The 19,286-nt window shown below is 41.5% G+C and overlaps 1 protein-coding gene across 1 annotated transcript in view; it reads left to right on the plus strand.

Annotated features, from left to right (window-relative positions):
- Nucleotides 1-19,286, plus strand: part of Macf1 (microtubule actin crosslinking factor 1) — a 323,248-nt gene that overhangs the window by 199,522 nt on the left and 104,440 nt on the right. The window contains 2 exon segments of the mRNA XM_032898600.1: nucleotides 16,094-16,243; nucleotides 18,301-18,534. Coding sequence (XP_032754491.1) covers nucleotides 16,094-16,243; nucleotides 18,301-18,534 — 384 coding nt within the window.

The following is a 19,286-nucleotide window of genomic DNA, read 5'->3' on the forward strand; positions in this document are numbered from 1 at the left end:
AGGTGTGACTTTCCTGTTTCATACTTTCCAGAACTATCTAGAGAAACAATATATATATATATGTCAAAAGATTTGAGGCCATGTTTGTTTCTGGAACTCACTTGTTTTGTTACATAGTGTGTCTCATGTTCTTACATGCAAACTGAGATTAATCTTTTAAAGGATCATTGTGAAGATTCTATGTCATCCCTCAATATTCTAAGTCATCATAGCTGTTACATCACCTATTTTAGCCTGGACTGGAAGCAGTGACTCTTGTGGTTTTCACAATCTGTTTCACCCTTGGCTTGCTCTTTCAGGTCTTCCTAGCATGGGCCTCCTAGAGAGTTAATTCTCAAGCACACATTGCTTGACTAATAGACCTTTGGGCTCCTAGGACACCTGCACTCATCTGCACCCATACACACAATTTTAAAAAGTAAAAAAATAAAATCTTTTAGCCGTCTAAGACAAGCAGTGTGGCTCAACAAGTAAAAAAACTACCAGGCCCACATGATGGAAGGACAGACCGAATTCCCTCTAGTTGTCCTCTGATTTACACATGAGTGCTGTGTCTCTTAAATGCCTACATGCATGCATACACACGCACACACCCTATACACTAGGTAGGTAGGCAGGTAGGTAGGTAGGTAGGTAGGTAGATAGATAGATAGATAGATAGATAGATAGATAGATAGATAGATAATAAATGAATAAATAAATAAGACGATTGTTTTCTAAAAAGCTATTCTCTTTCCACTGCATGCTTCTTTGTAAATAAAGCGTGTTACTCAGATATGCTTACTGCTGCCTATCGTCCTTTAAGCAATCTGTGAACTTCTGGCGGTGTTAAACATTTGGCAGTTTAGAAAAATTACTTCTTAGCATGAATGGTCTGGCTTGCATTTTGGTATTTCATACAGGTTGGGGCTTACTCCGGGTAGGTTTTTCTTGTGATCAGAATTTCATCTACTGTGGTTCTCTTTCAACACTTATACTTTTTATCATTGATTCTGATTCAATTTTTGTTTTAATTCTTTCTTTTAGGGTTGCAGAGCAGTTGCTGGGGTGATTGACCTAGGCACAGTGGAGATATTCCCCATCTTCAGAGCCATGCAAAAGGGCCTTATTGACCAAGACACAGGCCGTGTGCTCCTGGAATCCCAGGTTATCATGTCTGGCCTCATCGCTCCTGAGAACAGTGAAAGGCTCTCTTTGGAAGAGGGCCTCACCAGAAATCTCATTAACCTTCCAATGTACCAACACCTCCTAGGACTAAGGGATTCTCTGTCTTTAATAAGTAGTCTTACGGGGACCCAGGGCTCCCTTTCTGTGGTGGAAGCAATTGAAAAGAAAATAGTCAGTGAGAGACTTGGACTGCAAGTCTTAGAAGTTCACCTGGCAGCTGGAGGTTTCAGTCTCCCACCAAGTGAGAACTATATTAATCTGGAAGAAGCTTTCCATCAAGGCTTCATTGCATCATGGCTTCATTCAGAATTACAGTCTCACCTGAGAACATCCAAGAATTTGATAGACCCCAACACAGCCGAAAAAGTTGGCTTGCTGGAACTGATGCAGCGATGTATCAGCCATCAAGAGTCAGGGTTAAAATTGTTGCCTGTCAAGCAGTTGGCAGGGGGAATGGTTAGCTTGAAATCAGGTGGGAAAGTTAGCATTTTCCGTGCTGTTCAGGAAGGGCTGATAGATAGGCAGGTCACTGTCCGGCTACTGGAAGCTCAGCTGTTTGCTGGTGGCATAGTAGATCCAAGAACAGGACACAGACTTACAGCGGAAGAGGCTGTGAGACATAATTTGATTGACCAAGATATGGCCTGTGCTATTCTTATAAGGCAGCTTCAGACAGGAGGCATCATTGACACCGCCACAGGAGAAAGAATGACTATTGACGAAGCAGTGACCAATAATCTAGTAGCTGCTAAGATTGCTCTTGTAATTCTGGAATCCCTCTGGTCATTTATGGGGTTACTGTTGCCTGAATCTGGAGAGATCCTCCCAATTACAGATGCTCTAGAACAAGGTATTGTGTCTAATGAATTAGCACATAAAATCCTCCATAACCGACAGCAAATTGAGGCTCTTTTTCTACCATCAATCACAGAGGTTTGGTCCTGGGAAAAAGCAACAGAGAGTGGTATCCTAGATAAAGATCTTGCCAATAACTTAAGGTCAGTCTGTATCCCTGACATGAGGCCTCACATACAACTAGCAGACTCTGCAGAGCAAAGCAAAGTAGGCGTTGCTGCTGGGAAACCACCTCTGTCGTGCCAAAGAGAGGGAAGAACCAGCCGTGAAGAGAAGCTGCTGTTTCAGCTGATGACTCACAGCTACATTAATGCACACACTGGACAGAGGCTGCTTCTACTGGATCAAGAGCTGGTGGAGATGCTAACATCCAGAGATGAGTATCAAGTAGGTCTTCCAGAAGTATTTGAAATTCAGCCTCAAAGACTCGACACTTCTAAGGATTTACAAGAATTGGATCCTGGGACTATCTCCCAAATTTCCAGTGCTAGGAAGCCCTGTGAATCCCAGTTTCCTTCTCAGAGCAAGGGCTATCCCAGTCAGGAAAACTGTACTCAAGCAAAAGGTGAGAGGTCTGTCGTAGGAAGAGAGTGCTCTTCTGCAGAGAGTCCTGAAAGGGAGCTGTTTGTGGGAGAACAAGGGGCCATTACTGAAAATGTTGGCAGCTTGAAGGTCATCAATAAAGTCAAATTAGAGCTACAAAGTCCATTGTTAGGAAGTAGAAAGGAAGAGCAAACAGAAATGTTTAGCGAGGAAAATGTCAGCAGTGATCCCCTCCTTGTAGAATGTCCTGAGGGATCTGAAGGTATGTCCTTGGTGCTTGACAAGGACCTTTCTACTGAGAAGTCAAAATGCCAAGCTCCCACAAAGTCTTCATTTACACGTCACAAAAAACAAGTGAAGACTGTCAAAGCTGACCATATTCCAAGTGAAACTGGAATACCACTCACAAAGTCTCAAAATAAAACCTCACAATTTCAGGTAGATGCTTCTGTAAGTTTGAAATCAGAATTTAAGTCAGAATACGGTGAGAAAGAGTTAAATGAAGCACTTTTGGTTAAGGATAGCCACAAACAAAGCCAAGAAGGACAGAGTGTTCCAGATGGTCAGATGGTGGTTTTAGAAAAGGCTGATAGAGAAGATAATGGTGATGAGCCTTCCTTGTTGTGTAGTTCTCCTTTTGAAGATGCTACCTTAAGTACGTTATCTGCACAGCTACAGGATGGTGGTATCTTTCATGAAGAAACAGGTCAGAAACTCTTACTAAATGAAGCAATAGCCCGAGGCCTTGTGTCTAGCCATACTGCTGTGAAACTTATGGGGAAATTGAACATGTTTCGGGGCTTCTTCGACTCCCAGACATGTGAATCTTTGACAACTGAAGAAGTCATTGACGAAGGTCTAATGGACGAGAAATTATTATGTAATGTCCTTATGTCAGACAAAGCTATAAGTGGTATCTTAGACCCTAGGACCCACTCACTGTGCTCTGTACAGGAGGCTGTAGCAGCTGGACTTCTTGACAAGGAGACAGCCACAAGAATTTTAGAGGGACAGGTGATAACTGGTGGAATTGTTGACCTGAAACGAGGCAAAAGGCTTTCAGTAACTTTGGCCTCAAATCTTGGTTTGGTAGACACTACTGACCAGACAGAACTTATCAATCTGGAAAAGGCTACCAAAGGCAGAGGTGCTGAAAAGGCAGTTAAAGAGAGATTAATCGGGCTACAGATGGAAACAACAGGACTTATGGACCCTGAAAGTAAAGCACCATTAACAGTCTTGCAGTCCATTGATAGAGGTCTTCTAGAGAGAGAAGAAGCTATTTATCTGTTGACTAAGCAAGTACTTGATGGTGGTATCATTCATCATATATCTGGCTTGAGACTCTCTGTTGATAATGCCTTTAAACATGGCATGATTGGTGAAGATGTAGCCAGGCAGCTCAGAAAAGTTGAGAACTTTAACCACCATCAATTTTTTCATCCTCAAACAAAGGAAGCTCTTTCCTTCTCAGAAGCCATAAAATTAGATCTTGTTTCTCCAGACTTGAAAAGAGAAATCCAAGAAATTCTGGACTTTAGTGAAAACTTGGGGGATCTCATTTATGGCCAGAAATTGACCTCGGTAAAAGCTAACAAAGAAGAATCCTTAGCTAATAAAACAGCATTGCCTTCGAGAGTGATACATGGGGTTATAGATCCTGAGAGCTGCACAACAATTCCCTACTCAGAATTGGTAAAGAAATGTAGGATTGACATTGAATCTGGATGGAGATATCTCGAAGTAATTCCATTCTCTGATATTAAAGATGAGATGAGCAACAAAGTGCTAACACCATCTGAAGCAATTCAGCGTGGAAAAGTAGACTTTGGGTCTATGTTGAAGGTTTTGGAAGCTCAGGCGAACACTGGTGGAATCATAGATATGGCCACAGGAAAAAGAGTGACATTGGCATCAGCTTTAGAACAGAAACTCGTAGATGAAAGCATGGCCAGGATTATTGCATCCCATCAGGTGTTAACTGGAGGAATTATTGATATATATAATGATCAAAGAGTGACTTTAAGTGATGCTGTTGAGAAAAGGTTGATTAGCCCTGAACTGGTAACTATGATCCAAGCAGATACCTCAGGAAAGCAAGGTGGGACTGGAGTATGTGAATTAAAGGGTGCATTTCTAAGAAAGTTTAGGAAGGCCACCAGGGAGAGTTATGATAAAGAGAAACATGAGGGAGTGTTACAAGTTGGAAGTCAGTGTGCTCAAGAAAAGGCTAACGTAAGGGTTTCTCATGGGGAAAAGGTAGGAAAGGGCAAGAAGATTTCAGTAGAGATGGAAAGCCAGCGTCAAGACGAGGAGAAGGCTTCTTCAGACAATGAAGTATCTGCCAGCATCGTTAGTCCTGGTGGTCTTGAGGGTGAATCTGCACACCAAGTTTTGGTGACGCATCCCTGCTCAGGATCTTCTGATTTGAAACTCATAGAGGAAGCCAGGAGTCAAATGAAACACTGTACAGAGGTAGAGCAGGAGGAAGCAGTAGCACAAATGAAGATGACTCCTCACATAAAGCGGTCAACCCCAGGCCTGGATGCTGGAGAAGCAAGAGACTGTCCAGGGAGAGTGGGTTCGAAAGGACAAGAACCTAAGCATGAACCAGCAGGCAAGCTGTCGAGTGCACAGGCAGCGAATGTGGAAGTTGGTAGGAGAGGAAGGAGAGAGACGGGTGGAGAGGAAAGAGTCCAAACAAACAAAGTGGCAGCAGGTCCTTCTGAGGAAGAGTTGGACCAGGAAGTTACAATTGGTGACGAACATGGCTCCTTTGTAAAGAGCCAGTCTATGAAGACGATTGGAAATGGCAGGGGAAAAGAAGGTGGTAGAGAAAAGGACTTTTCTCTTGTTTGTAAAACCGAAGGCTTCCCTTCCCAGATGACATTCAAAGATGCTTCCCTAGAAAATCAAAATGCTTTGACGTTCTTCAGCGAAGGGGAAACGAAAACTGTCAACCTCTGCTCGATTTTAAAACAAAGAGAAAAGTTATCTCAAGAAACTGCTAGTACTGTCCAGAAGGAACCATTCTCTTCTGAGATTCCAAGACCTGAAAGACTGAACTCCCAGGAATCAGATGGAGAATCCCATATTTCTGACATGCCCTGCATTTCCAAAGGTCCCATGGCTGCCCAAATTACCACAAGACAGGAGACTACTGATGACCAAGACCTGAGTATTGCATCTAAGACTGCAGAGACCAAAGATAGGATTTTCCCATCCAAAAATTATAAAGAAAAGTTACTTCAAGAAATACCTATGGACTCAACAAGAGCCCATAAACTGAAAGAAAGCACAGTTTCCACTCTAGATACGGAAGGACTCGGTTATCTAGACTCCTCAGATATAAAGGCTCTTCATGAGGATAGCAGAGCAGATCGTGAGTTTAGTGGACATCAGAAATCTAAAATAACAACAACCCAGGAAGCAAAATTTCTAGAAGTGGTAAATCAACTAGTTAGAGACACAGAAGGTCACAGAGGGTCCTCTAAAGACAGAGTGGCTCAAAGAGGACCCAGAGTCTTGGCATCTCTTCTTCCGGAGAAAGTGCCCACAAGGACAGCACAGAGTGAGAATATAAAGCAGCATGACACAGTCATTATTCCCACCACTCCCGAAATCAGGGAGGAGATGCCACTGTCCCTGCCATGTTCTCCAGTGAAGGTGGATGAGCAGATACCTAAGGAGAAGCACAAAGAGCTCCCTGGAGATGAGCGAGCCTCCTGCATAGCTACACCTAGTGGGAAGGGGAGTGAGGGTGTAAAGCCAGCGCCTTGCAGAGCAACTCAGGCAAGTATCCCAATGTGTTGGGTTCCGTTTTATTAGAGTTTGGGGGCTATTTTTGTTTGGTTACTTTTGATTTGGTTTTCAAACAGTGTTTAACTATGTGACCCCAGCTGGCCTGATGCTCACTATGTATCCTCAGGGAGGCCTCCAACTTGTGGCAATCCTCTTGCCTCCTATACTGGGATTAAAGACACACACCATCATTTCTCTGGCTTAGTAGTTGGTTTTTATACACACACACACACACACACACACACACACACACACACACACACACACACACACATACACACACACCCTAATAATAATAAGAAATAAATCCATTTAAAAAAGAAAAATAATAAGGTCTGCTTTTAGTTTACCAGAGGATACTAGTTTCCAAACTATAAGTAGTGTTAGCACTCAGGAGGTAGAGTCAGGTGGATTCCTGAGTTTAAGGCCAGCCTGGTCTATAGACAGCCATGGATACAGAGAGAAACCATGTTTCAAAACAAACAAACAAACAAACAAAAGATATAAATAGCTTTAATGCTATGATTTTTTTTAAATGCTTCCTGAACAAGTGCTCTACTATGACTGAGCTATATATCCTCAACCCTAGCTTACACTCTAACTCTTAACTGGATACAAAAGTCACACACATATATACATAGATATTTATTTTGTGTGTCAGCTAATTCTCTTAAGTTATTAGTTCACTTATCCATAATATAGTTGTTGGAAAATTAGGCATTGCCTGTGAATGTCTCTAAATATTGCCAGAGTTTTTGTTCACTGTTTTTATTTTTGTAATTCTAGCATTGAACTCAGGACTTCCTATGTAATCATATACTGCTGAGATCTATCTCTAGTCTGAGAGTTCTAAAATTAAAAACACTGAACTAATTTGAAATATTAAAGTGATGTTACTTGAAATCAGAATGGCTTTTAGAAGTGTTTTTAAGTGATATTTATTGATAATTATAAGCATCCTGAGGAAGTCAATAAAATGATTTTGTCTATTGCTTAGAAATGGCTCAGGCAGAACGTATTTCATCCTGTCTTATGTGTAGTAAAAATTGCTTCTATTTTAAAAGCTGACTTTAAGGAAAACAACAGAACTTCATGAGTTTTACTTTGGTTTGACAGAATGTGTTTACCCGGAGACTTTGTTTAGAACATGATGAGAAATTGGTCTCCTATCTGTCCCTGTTACGGGACATTGAAATGAGAACCAAACAGATTCAACCTTTGGAACTTAGTGTGGCAGAGCTGCAAGATCTGCTGGGTCAGGCCAAGGTATGTACCCAAACATTCCTCCATGCCCACTGGCTTCCAGATGGTGGCCTCTAGCTGGCTCCCCTGAAGATTTCAAGGTTTATAAGAACCTGCCTTTCACTCTCTCCCATTGAAAGAAAATCTTAAACTCCTGTTAGGTATTTATAGGATATACTGGGCTAGAAAAGGTAAGATTTTTAAGAATCATATTTGAATATACATTGGATAGATATGTGCTACCTATATGACCTTTGATTTAATGAAGTTAAGTTCAAAAGCAGTGCGATTGGCTAAGAAATTTGAAGTAAGCTGGGCATGGTAATACATACCTTTAATCCCAGCACTGCAAGGCCTTCACACACACACACACACACACACACACACACACACACACACACACACACACACACAAATATTAATAATAAGATATTAAATTTTTTAAAAGGTCTACTTTTAGCTCACCTGAGAATGCTAGCTCTTAGACCTCAGTAGGTGACGTTACATTGCATGAGTACTTAAAGCCTCTTTATGGTAACACCGGAAATCAGATCGTATGCAAACAGTTGGTTAAAGTGTAAGAAGCAAGCAGACATACAGATTGCCAGCTTGTTTCAGTAGCATAGCCGTTGCACATGTTTATCTCCTACTTCTAGAAGATTAAAGGTTGTCTTCTGAAGAGAACATCTGCTTAGACTCTATAGAAAGACATAGTTGAAGGCAAGGGTTCTTTTCGGAAGTCATAGGATTAGATGAAGGTGATTAACTCATGGGCTTCATTTTCATTTGACCTTCCATGATTTGTCCCACCCACCCATGGAAATCAAAGAACTAATGGTGATAATGGAAATGATTTCCCAAGTGTTGGACCCAACCCTATCCCCTCAGTGAAGTCTATATTTATCAGACCCATCTCTGCATGTAGGCTTATAGGCAACTTTTTAGGCAATTTGTGTCAGTGAAACATCTTAAAGGATAAAAGTACTTGCTGTCAAGCCTATAGACCTGAATTTAACAATCTCTAGGACCTGTGGACCTGTGTAGTAGGATAGAAGGAATTTCTGCATGTTGTTCTCTGACCTCCACACTGTGTTTGCACTGTAGCGCATGCAAACTCAATCAATCAATCAATCAATCAATAAATAAATAGCACCATTTAAAAGACTATAACATTAATAATAATATTAAAAAAGTATAATTGAAACTCTCTAGAACAGAGATCTAAGGACACCATCAGTATGAGGTAAATAAATTTTGCTATTATGTACGTGTATGTATATTTGTGTATGTGTGAGTATGTGCATGTGATTGTAGGTACCAATGGAGGCTATAGCTAGAGTTAACACAGGTAGTTGTAAGTTGCCCAACATTGGTGCTAGGAGCAGTAAGTGCTCTTGCCTGCTGAGCTATCTATCCAGCCCTATAATGCTTGTGCTTTCCTGCTGAGAAAATCGGAAGTGTTTTACTTACATTTGTAGCTGGGTATGAGAATTTATTTGCCTGTAATCCTTTTACTAAGAAAGGCAGAAGGATGACCACAAGGTTGAGGCCAGCGTGGTCTACCTAGTGAGTTCCAGGCCAGCACGCCTACACAGTGAAACTGTGCCTTGCCAAAACAAAAGCCAGGTACATTGGGATACATTTGTAATCCCAGCCTAGGGGAGGCAGAAATAAGAGGATTCCTATAGCAGCTCACTAGGCTGCTATCCTAAATGGTGGGTTCCAGATCAATGAAAGGCCTTGATTCAAAGGAGGTAAATAGAACTCCTGAAGATGACACTCCAGGTGTTCATGCTTTTGTGTGTGTGTGTGTGTGTGTGTGTGTGTGTGTGTATGTAACCAAAAAACTCACAATTTCAGAAGTAAAACCACCTATACTTAGGTGGGGTGGTTGGTTTTAGTGGGCTTTTTTTTCTTTTTCTTTTGTATGTGTATAGATGTACATGTGGTTGTGTATATAGATGTATTTCCTTGTCCTGCTCTATCACCCTTCATCTTATACCCTTCGGAAAGGTCTTTCGCTGAACTTGGAACTAGGATGCCAACCAACAAACCCCAGCAATCTTCTTGTTCTCCATCTCTCTCTGCAACACTAGGGTTGCAATGTGTTCGTGGCCATGCCCAACTTTCTCTGTGGGACTATAGGATTTGAACTCAGGTCTTCATGCTTCCTCAACCAAGTGCTCTTACCTACTGAGCCATATTCCTAGTCCTATTTCAGTTGTCCAAAGAACTCCAAGAAACTGAAAGAAAGGCCTCTAGGAAGAACAGAGGGCCGAGATACTGAGTCCAGGGAAGACTAATTCCTAGGTGACCTTAGTTAAAAAAAACAAACGGTTTCCATGGAGTGTAAGATTTAAATGAGATGACAGGTGATTACTGAATGTCATTCTTTCCTGAAGTGTTTGTGTTGCAGGTGGAAAAGAGGTAGGACATAGTATGACTAAGGAAAGTTTTTGGTGGCTTTTGGAGAAGGTAAGGGAGGAGAAATTGGTAATAGAAGCAGGCTCTTGAGAACATTAGAAAGGATCAAAGGCAGCCTTGAAAGGGAAACAAGCCGCTCATTGAAACCGAAGGTGAAAAAGAGACGATGGAGCCTGCAGAAGTTTGCCTTGTTTTTCAGTGTCCAGTGTGCAGTGTGAGTAGGTAGCTAACAGGGTAGTGAGGCTATGCCTCAAAACACTGTTTCACTCTCCCACCACCCACTGCTGGCCTCTCTGTTGGGAAGTAAGACTATTATAGATGGGACCGCTGAGGGGGAGGCTGCTTTCAGGTATTTTTATATTCTTTGGTTCTTTCCCCTTAGAATTTGGATGGAAAGAGTCGTCTTTTTGGTTATTTTCCCTTGAAGCATATTAATTCTATATGTTAGCTGCCTGGGAAAAGGAAAATTGATGGTCTTAGAGAGGAGTCAAGGACAGAGTATTACACTAAGTTAGAAACCTGAATCTAAGGCCTAACCACTCTCCTATTTCTGTTTGGTGGCTCAGACAAAGCAATCCATGTTGTTCAATGCTGAGGAATGTCAGTTGATTAGTGATTAAATTGAGGAGCCTACATAAAAACCATCTTTTAAGTCCTATGTAGATGTGACACCTCATCTACACATGTGTACCCAGTTGATACCCAGAAGGTAAAATTGCTAGTCTGGGGCTAGAGAGATGACATAGTGGTTAAGAGCACTGACTACTCTTCCAAAGGTCCTGCATTCAAATCCCAGCAAGCATCCCACCATCTGTAATGAGATCAAATGCCCTCTTCTGGTGTGTCTAAAGACAGCTGCAATGTACTTATATATAATAAATAAATAAATCTTAAAAAATGCTACTCTGCACTGGGGATTGAATTTAGGCTCCAACAAAGGTAGGCACATGCTCTTCCACAGATCCCCAGGCATGGTACTTCTCCTGATTTGGGGGTAACTTTACTCTCTCCCCTCAGGTATTAGACAGGGAATTAAAAGATCTGTCTACCGTGGTAAGTCAGGAATTGGAATGTGTGGATCAGATTGTTATCAGTCAGCCACAAGAAGTACCTGCTCAGCTGTTGAAGGCGTTAGAGAAAGATGCCAAGAATCTTCAGAAGTCTCTAGGCTCTGTTAGTGACTCCTGGAGCTCCAGATTCCTCCATCTGCAGAATGCAGTGGAAGTAAAAAAGGTACTGTTGTGGGTTTGGGGGTATTGTTTTTTGTTTTTGTTTTTGTTTTGGTTTTTTTTTTTTTGAGAGTTTGTTTTTGAAGATTTATTTTTAATTATGCATACGTATACTGAGGGCTATGTGCATGTGAGTGCGGGTGCCCGCAGAGGCTAGAGGGAAGGTACTGGATCCCCTGGTACTTGAGTTACAGTATGTTTGTGAGTTGCTTGGTGTGGGCTCTTGGAACTGAATTCAGGCACTTTGTAAGAGCAGCAAATGCTCTTAACCACCCAGGCATTTCTCCAGCCTAGTACCTGGCTTGTTTTTATTCCTAAAGACTCTTACAAAGCCTGGGTAGAGCTGGAGAGGTATAGTCTGACTTGCTGTTTATTTCCTAGACCACAGTGTTAAATTGGCACAAGGAACTAGAACGCAAACTTCAAGATCTGAAAGCCTGGGTTGACAGAACCAGTCTTACTCTGCATAGCAAGGGATGTGACACTCAAACTGATGCTGACAGCCTGAGTCCCACTCTCCAGGGATATGAGGTAAGCTCTCCACCCATTCCTACCATTCTCCTTATTGCCAAATTCGTCTGTATACTTAACCTTTCTTAGAAAGTCCAAGTCTCCCTTTCAGAAATCAGATGAGTTATGTTTCATTTTTAAGATTATTATACTCCTAGAGGTCAGGAACCTGTGACTATTTCTCCTTGAAATTATTCTCTGAGAGCCCAAAGTAGGCTTTATATTACCAATTTTATATCTATTTTATACTGAGAAGCTAGGGCCTGTCTCTTATTTCTCTTTTCCCTGGTATCCAGTCTTGCACAATTTGTGGAGAGCTTTTCATTGTTGACCTAGAGTATAAGAAGGCAAGGTTTTTCTGTAGGCTGGATGGTGCATTGAAACCCAAGCCAGGAGGTCACACTTCTAAACAAACCTGATCTAGAGAGAGGCTTTTCTTCTTAATAAATTCCAAACTAACTGACTCACACACTATGATACACATAAAAGTGAATAAGTCACCAAGTGGTGGTGGCCCACCCTTTAATCCCAGCACTCGGGAGACAGAGGCAGGTGCATGTCTATGAGTCTGAGGCCAGCCTGGTCTACAAAGTGAGTTCCAGGATAGCCAGAGAAATCTTGTCTTGAAAAACAAAAACAACAGCAACAAGGTAAAAGAATCTTCTTTTCCAAAGAGTTTGAAATTTTTTTCATACCTGAGTATATGTATGTGTGCCACATACATGCAGGTCCCCACTGAGACCAAAGCAGGGAGTCTAGAACTTGGAACTAGAGTTACAGATGTTGTTAAGGTGCTCAGTGTCCTCTGGGAGACAGTCAGTGCTCTGAACCACTGATCCATCTCTCCAGCCACCTAAAAATAAAAAATTGTTTCTTGGTGAATCAAAGTAAGTTTCCTGTTTCCTCAGTATTGCCCTACCAATTACTTACTGGATGCTTAAGCCTACCTGCAGGTTGTTTTGCCTCTTTGTGTCTGTCACTATGTGCTTGTTGTGCTCACTAAGGCCAGAAGAGAGGGCACTGGATCTCCTAGAACTAGAGTTACTACCATGTCCATGCTGGAATTGAGCCTGGGTCCTCTGGAAAAGCATCCGGTGCTCTTAAATGCTGAGCCATCGCTCGAGTATTGGATCAGAAATTAATGCTGTATTTTCTAAAAAAAAAATTGTTTTAATTATGTCAGGATTGGTGGCATTGGCCTCAAATTTCAGCTACTTGGGAGGCTGAGCTGAAAGAATCACAAATTCAAGGCCTTTCTGGGCTATAAAATGAGTCCAAGGCCAATCTGAACAGCATAATAATTCTCTTGAACAATCCAGAAGAGCCAGGGTGCAGCTCAGTGGAAAAGTGGCTGCCCACTGTACACAAGGACTCAGGTCCCAGCTCTACCAAAATAAATAAGTATGAAAAAATTAAGTCATAAAATTTGAGTTAGCAATAGAATAGTGCTGTCAGTACAAAAAAAAGAGAAAGCTTACTGTGCTGTCAAGCCAGGTCCAGTAATGGAAGCATACTTTTAATTAGAGCTGTGTTTGAGGAATTTGCAAAAAGCAAAAAATGAGACTTGACATTGCTCCTGTGTGTAACCAATTATAAAATACAGGATATAAATCTTAAATTCTCAAAACCAGTAGCTTTTCTGTGTCTAGAGAATAAAAGGTGTTTGTTTTTTCTCTCCCCATTTGCCTTAGGATATGAAACAGTCTGTAGCCGAAAGGAAGTCTCAGCTGGATGCTCTGGCTTTGGATACTCAGCTCTTTATTTCTGAGCACCCACAGGGCCTGTCTCTTCAGCAGAATCAGCAAATGCTGCAGTTTCTGAGTGAATTACAGACGTCTTTCCAGGGCCTTGTGGAACACACTGCAGCTCAGAAGGATGTGGTGCAGGGCCATCTCCAGCAAGTCCAGCAAGAAGTTCAGGTCAAGGTCAGACTGAACCAGCAACTGAGCTCAGTTTGTCTTTTGGGGTATCTTCTGGGGGTTTTCTGCCTGCCTCCAACTTATCATGATTCCAGGAACCTGGCTTTACCAATTTCAAAATTTTATGTTGCACATGCCAATGTGATCTGGTCTGAGAGAACTGTTCTTTTTTTTTTTTCTTTTTTTCGGAGCTGGGGACCGAACCCAGGGCCTTGCGCTTCCTAGGCAAGCGCTCTACCACTGAGCTAAATTCCCAACCCGAGAACTGTTCTTTCTAGCTCTTTCTCTTATTTTATGTATATGAGAGAATGTATATGTTTGTGTGTGAATTGCATGTACAAATATTTTTGTTTTAGTGAGACTCTGTTCTTACTATGTCCTGTTTTCATGTAAAAAGTGTAGCTGGCCCCTGCTTCCTGTTGCTTTCCAAGCATTCATCTGAGCCTGTGAAGAGCACCTAGGTACTCTGGACACTGATAAAAATGGCTGTGAAAAGTCAGTTTTACTAAAAGGCTTTTAAAGTAACTCATAATAAGATTCTCTGACAGATAAACAAACAGCTGACAAAAATTTAATCTCAATAATACTGTTTTAGTTATTTTTTTTGTTGTTTTGTTTTTCAGACAGTGTCTCACTACACAGTGCAGGCTCACTCTGTATAGACCAGGTTGGCCTTGAGCTCACAGAGATCCCCCTGCCTCTGCCCACATGGTTCAATTAAAGGCATGAGAGCCACCATATGCTGCCTTTGTTTTGGGGATACTTAAGTTTTTATTTTCTTACACTTTTCTACATGTGATGTACCCAGTTTTCTACAGTGGAAGACAATGTACAAAAGCAGGGTTGATGTTTCTTTTCATATATATATATATATTTGACTATCATACTGATTCTTACTATAAGTCTCATGTTGTAAAACTTAAATTCAACGTAATTCAGTTTCTAGTAACATCATAGACATAGGCTGTCTTTAGTAATGTTTTTGTCATCTCTGCCATTGACTACATTGGTATACAGCAAATGATTGTCGTGATCCCCAGAAAATCTATCTTTAGGCCTCCTGTATTATGCAAAGTATAGTTCAGCTTTTGAGCCAAACTTAAAGAAAACTAAGTTAGTCCATGTCTCCCATCCCCTGCTACTGTCTCATTATTTCAACTATGCTGAAAGGGACATAAATCCTGATGAAATATTTCAGGTCACTCTCCATGCCTGAACTTGTGCAATGCTCTTACCTAGTCCTTTATATAGTGTAGTGTATCATGTGGATAATCAATAAAGCAGACTGGTCTGAGCCACCTTGAGCTTAATTGCAGCAGGTAGTAGAAATGCATGTGAACATTCTGAACATGGGATTGATTGCACAGTGTGCACTAACCTTGTCGGAAATGCCTGCCTCTCTCTGTATTTGCTCTGAGTGTGTGCGCTAACTTGTTTGCTTTGCTTTTTTCAGATTCAGTCTGCACTCATCCTAACCCATGAAGATCCTGTTTCACAGCTGAAGAGCTCTTAGGAGTTCTCTTCCAGTGCCTCTGTTTTTCATAAAAAGGGGGCGTGAGGGCCAGCATGGGTGCCTGTTTGTAAGTGCAGGTGACTGTGACATCAGAATGCTGTCAGAAGGCAATCTGGTAGAAACTGTTTTTAGGATGGTCAGGAGAACACATCATGCTCAATTGTTGCTCGGTCAGGTGCTTTAGTGTCATGAACTGACATGACAGATAGGAAAAGGATCAGGCATGGAAACATATCCCCCGCCCCCTCTGGCCTTACTTTTCTAGTGGTATTAGCGTAGACATCCAAAAGATTGAGACATTTCCGATTCTTGGGCAGTTTTCTCCTCAAAATAGCCAACTCACACTCCTCAAGCCTGCCATGTAACCGTTCTATTTAATGGTTCTTCTGTAGTTGTGAGGCATTTGATTTATTAAGTCAGTTCAATTATTAAGAACCTCATTTGACTAATCAATTATCCAGACTCTTGAGGTTTTTTGTTCTAGTTCTACTTTTCCACATTTCTGACTCAATGTACATAGCAAATCCTCTTGTTTCAAAGGAAGAACTTCTCAGAGAAACAGATTTATCATCATTACCACTGTCATTTGGCTTCAGTGTTGTCCATTCCAAAGATGGTAACAGCAGTCACCACAGGAGCTTCCAGACTCAAACCTGTACTGGGAGCACTCACTACCACTGTCTCTGACTCACTCCAACTGCACACCCACAGAGCAGGCTGCCCAGATGAGGGGAGCTTCTGGAATATGATTTCTGTGCCTTTTCCTATTCCAATTTTCCACCAATATTTTCATGTTTGATATATAATCATCATGTTTCACATTTCAGGACATTAACTTGTGTCTGTAAAGTGGAGCTAATTCTTTGTTGGTCCCTCTGCATTTCACATAGACTCTGCAGAAGCAACAAGACACGTGTCATAAGAAGCTGGAGGATCTCCGCAGCTGGGTCGGACAGGCAGAAAGGGCACTGGAGAGGCACCGGGGCAGGGCCTCTCAGCAAGAGCTTTCTGCTCTGCAGCAGAACCAAAGTGACTTGAAGGTCAGTGTGAATTAATCATCTTGTCATTCCTTCAATAAGTGTTTACCAAAGCCCCATTACAGGGCTTAGTGGCGATGTCAGTGGTAAGCAGACATGAACTTACAGTTTGGTGGGAGAGATAGACAAGTAGACAGATTAGCCACAAAAAGGAACATCTGTTAACCATTACATGCAGAAAGATGAAGTTATATGAAAGCATACTAGAAAGTTGACTTCAAAGAGTGTAGGTAAACTGAGAAGTGGTGTATAAAGTGGGGTTAGTGTGTGAAGGTGTAGCAGGTAGAAAGTGTACCAGGCAGGGGCTGCTTCAGTCTTAAGGTAGGAGGGGAACTGAGCAGAATGTAGTCAAGGATTGAAAAGAGTCCCCTTCTGCTAGGCTGCAAAGAATAAGAGGAAGATTAGTGGAACAGGAGATCAGAGACAAGGATGTTGCTCTTATCATCCTGGATTTGTAAGCCATGTTAGGGAGCAGAGATGATAACCAGGAGAATAGTCTCCCCCTCTGCTAAACCCTAAAGAAAGGAGTGGGTACTTTCCAAGCCTCCCACTCAGTCCCTGAAAGCTATGTACATTGTTCCTGAACATATGGACAATATTGTTTAATATATAAATTAGGCACAATTAAAGATAAATCCATAACTAAAATTAGAACAATTATTACAATATACTGTAATAAAATCATCACTCCTCTTGCCCTTTGGTGCCATTGTTATATGAAGTGAGGACTCTTGGCATCTGAGTGCCAGAATCGCATGACGTTAGATGATCCTCTATGTGACTAATAGGCAAGCAACATGCACAGCTTATGTGCACTAGACAAAGGAGCTCTTCACATCTCATACTAACTAGAGCAAGAGCAAATGATTTTAAGAAAAATTTTTTACTGTATATGCGTGTATTATATATGTTGCCCGTGTCCATGTATATATATGACCACATGTGTGCAGCGCCCGTGGAGGTGTCAGGTCTTCTGGATCTGCAGTTATGCATGGTTGTGAACTGCCATGTGCATACCAGGAATTGACTTCAGGCCCTCACTAAGAAGAAATGCTCTTAACTGCTGAGTCTCCCTTCACTCCACTCTACCCCCTACCCCCACTTTTTAGACAGGAGCCTTGGTTGGTGTAGAATTTGCTATGTAGACTAGCAAACTAGCTTTGAGCTCAAAGATTGAGCACCTCCTGAGTGCTAGGGTTAAAATGTTACCATCACACCTACTAGGAGTGAGTTTCCATCACTTATTTCAGAATAGCGTACTTAGGAAATGTGAAAAACTTAATGAAATTCTATTTAATAGTTTTAGATCATAGTTGATCATGAGAACTCAAACCTTTCCACATACAACTCTGAAGACTGCTGATCTCACATCCAAGACTGGCAGGCTTCACTCTGTCAGAATCATAGCATCCTCGTGTTTCTTCCACTCGCCATTTAAATTTATTTTTATGTATCATTATTGAAAATGCATCTTTCTCCATTTTGCCCATTTTGTGTGTCCCACATCATGCTTTTGGAGGTCAGTGACAACTGAATAGAGTCAGTTTTCTCCTTCTGGCTTGAATCCCAGTACTGGGAGGCAGAGGCAGGTATATCTCGGTGAGTTCCAGGCCAGCCTGGCCTACAGAGCTAGTTTCAGGGTAGCCAGGGCTACAGAGAAACCCTGTCTAGAAAAGAAAAAAAAAAAAAGAAAAAAAGAAAAGAAAAAAGAAAAAAGAAAAACAAACAGAAAGAAAAGAAAAGAAAAAATAATTCTCTTCAAAGACAAGTCATTGCCAAGTAAAAATAATTTGCTAGGGTTGGGATTTAGCTCAGTGGTAGAGCGTTTGCCTAGCAAGCGTAAGGCCCTGGGTTCGGTCCCCAGCTCCGAAAAAAAAGAAAGAAAGAAAAAAAAATTTGCTATTTAACACTGAATGCTTGTTTGTTTCTTTGCTTTTGGTATAAACCGTAAGTAAATTATCATCAAAATGTCAGCACGTGTGTACATATATGTCATCCTTACAGAAGACTGGAAGGACTAAAGATAAAGACAGTCATCTTTGTTTCTCTTTGTTCTCTAGGATTTGCAAGGTGACATTCAGAATCACTCCACCTCATTTGCCACTGCTGTCAAAGACATTGAAGGGTTCCTAGAAGAGAACCAGAACAAGCTGAGCCCTCAGGAGCTGACAGCTCTTCGAGAAAAACTTCATCAGGCAAAGGAGCAATATGAGGGTCTCCAAGATCGCACACGAGAGGCTCAGAAGGAGCTGGAGGAAGCAGTGACGTCAGCCTTACAGCAGGAGACAGAGAAGGTAGCTGGTCTGCTATTGGTTTTCCAAAGCCACATTGGGGCAGTCTTTAGAGTCACAGGAGAGGTCTTTAGGAGCAGACCTGTGAGTCAGTCTTTTCATTTCTAAAAATCCCAGGAGTTTAAATCAGGAGTGGTTGGTAAATGTGTATTTTACCAAAAACAGAATTAAAACTGGCTAGCTCTACCTATTGCTTCTACTTTGGCTTGGGGTATTGGAAGGGAAAAGCAGGTAATATATGGTTTTTTGCCCGAATATTGATTGGTGATCTATAAGCATTAGAATAATATCTACGGGGCTGGAAAGATGGCTCAGCAGTTAAGAGCAATAGCTGTTCTTTCTTAAGTCCTGAGTTCAAGTCCCAACAACCACATGGTAGTTTGCAACCATCTATAATAGAATCCGATTCCCTCCTTTGCTGTGCATTAAAACAGAGCACTCATATACATAAAATAAATAAATCTTTAAAAATGTCTGTCTATAGAGTCATTCAGGGTCACAGGCTTTGTCTCCAGATGGCTGTGTAGCTACAGCGTGGAGTGTGTGGGACTCAGAGAAACTGCAACAAAACAAATGTGACGTCTGAAGTGAGTTTACGCAGCACTGCTGGTTGAATCTCATCCTTTTCTCAGCCTACGACTTCTGTACTGATGAGAGGGTAGGCACCACAGGAAGGGCAAGTAAACCACCTGAAGATGAATGTTAAAATAAGTGAAGAAGCAGCCTGTTTGAGTAAATATTTGAAAAACTAGTGA

The sequence above is a fragment of the Rattus rattus genome, chromosome 1 (genome assembly GCF_011064425.1).
Source record: "Rattus rattus isolate New Zealand chromosome 1, Rrattus_CSIRO_v1, whole genome shotgun sequence".
Classification (NCBI taxonomy): Eukaryota; Metazoa; Chordata; class Mammalia; order Rodentia; family Muridae; genus Rattus; species Rattus rattus.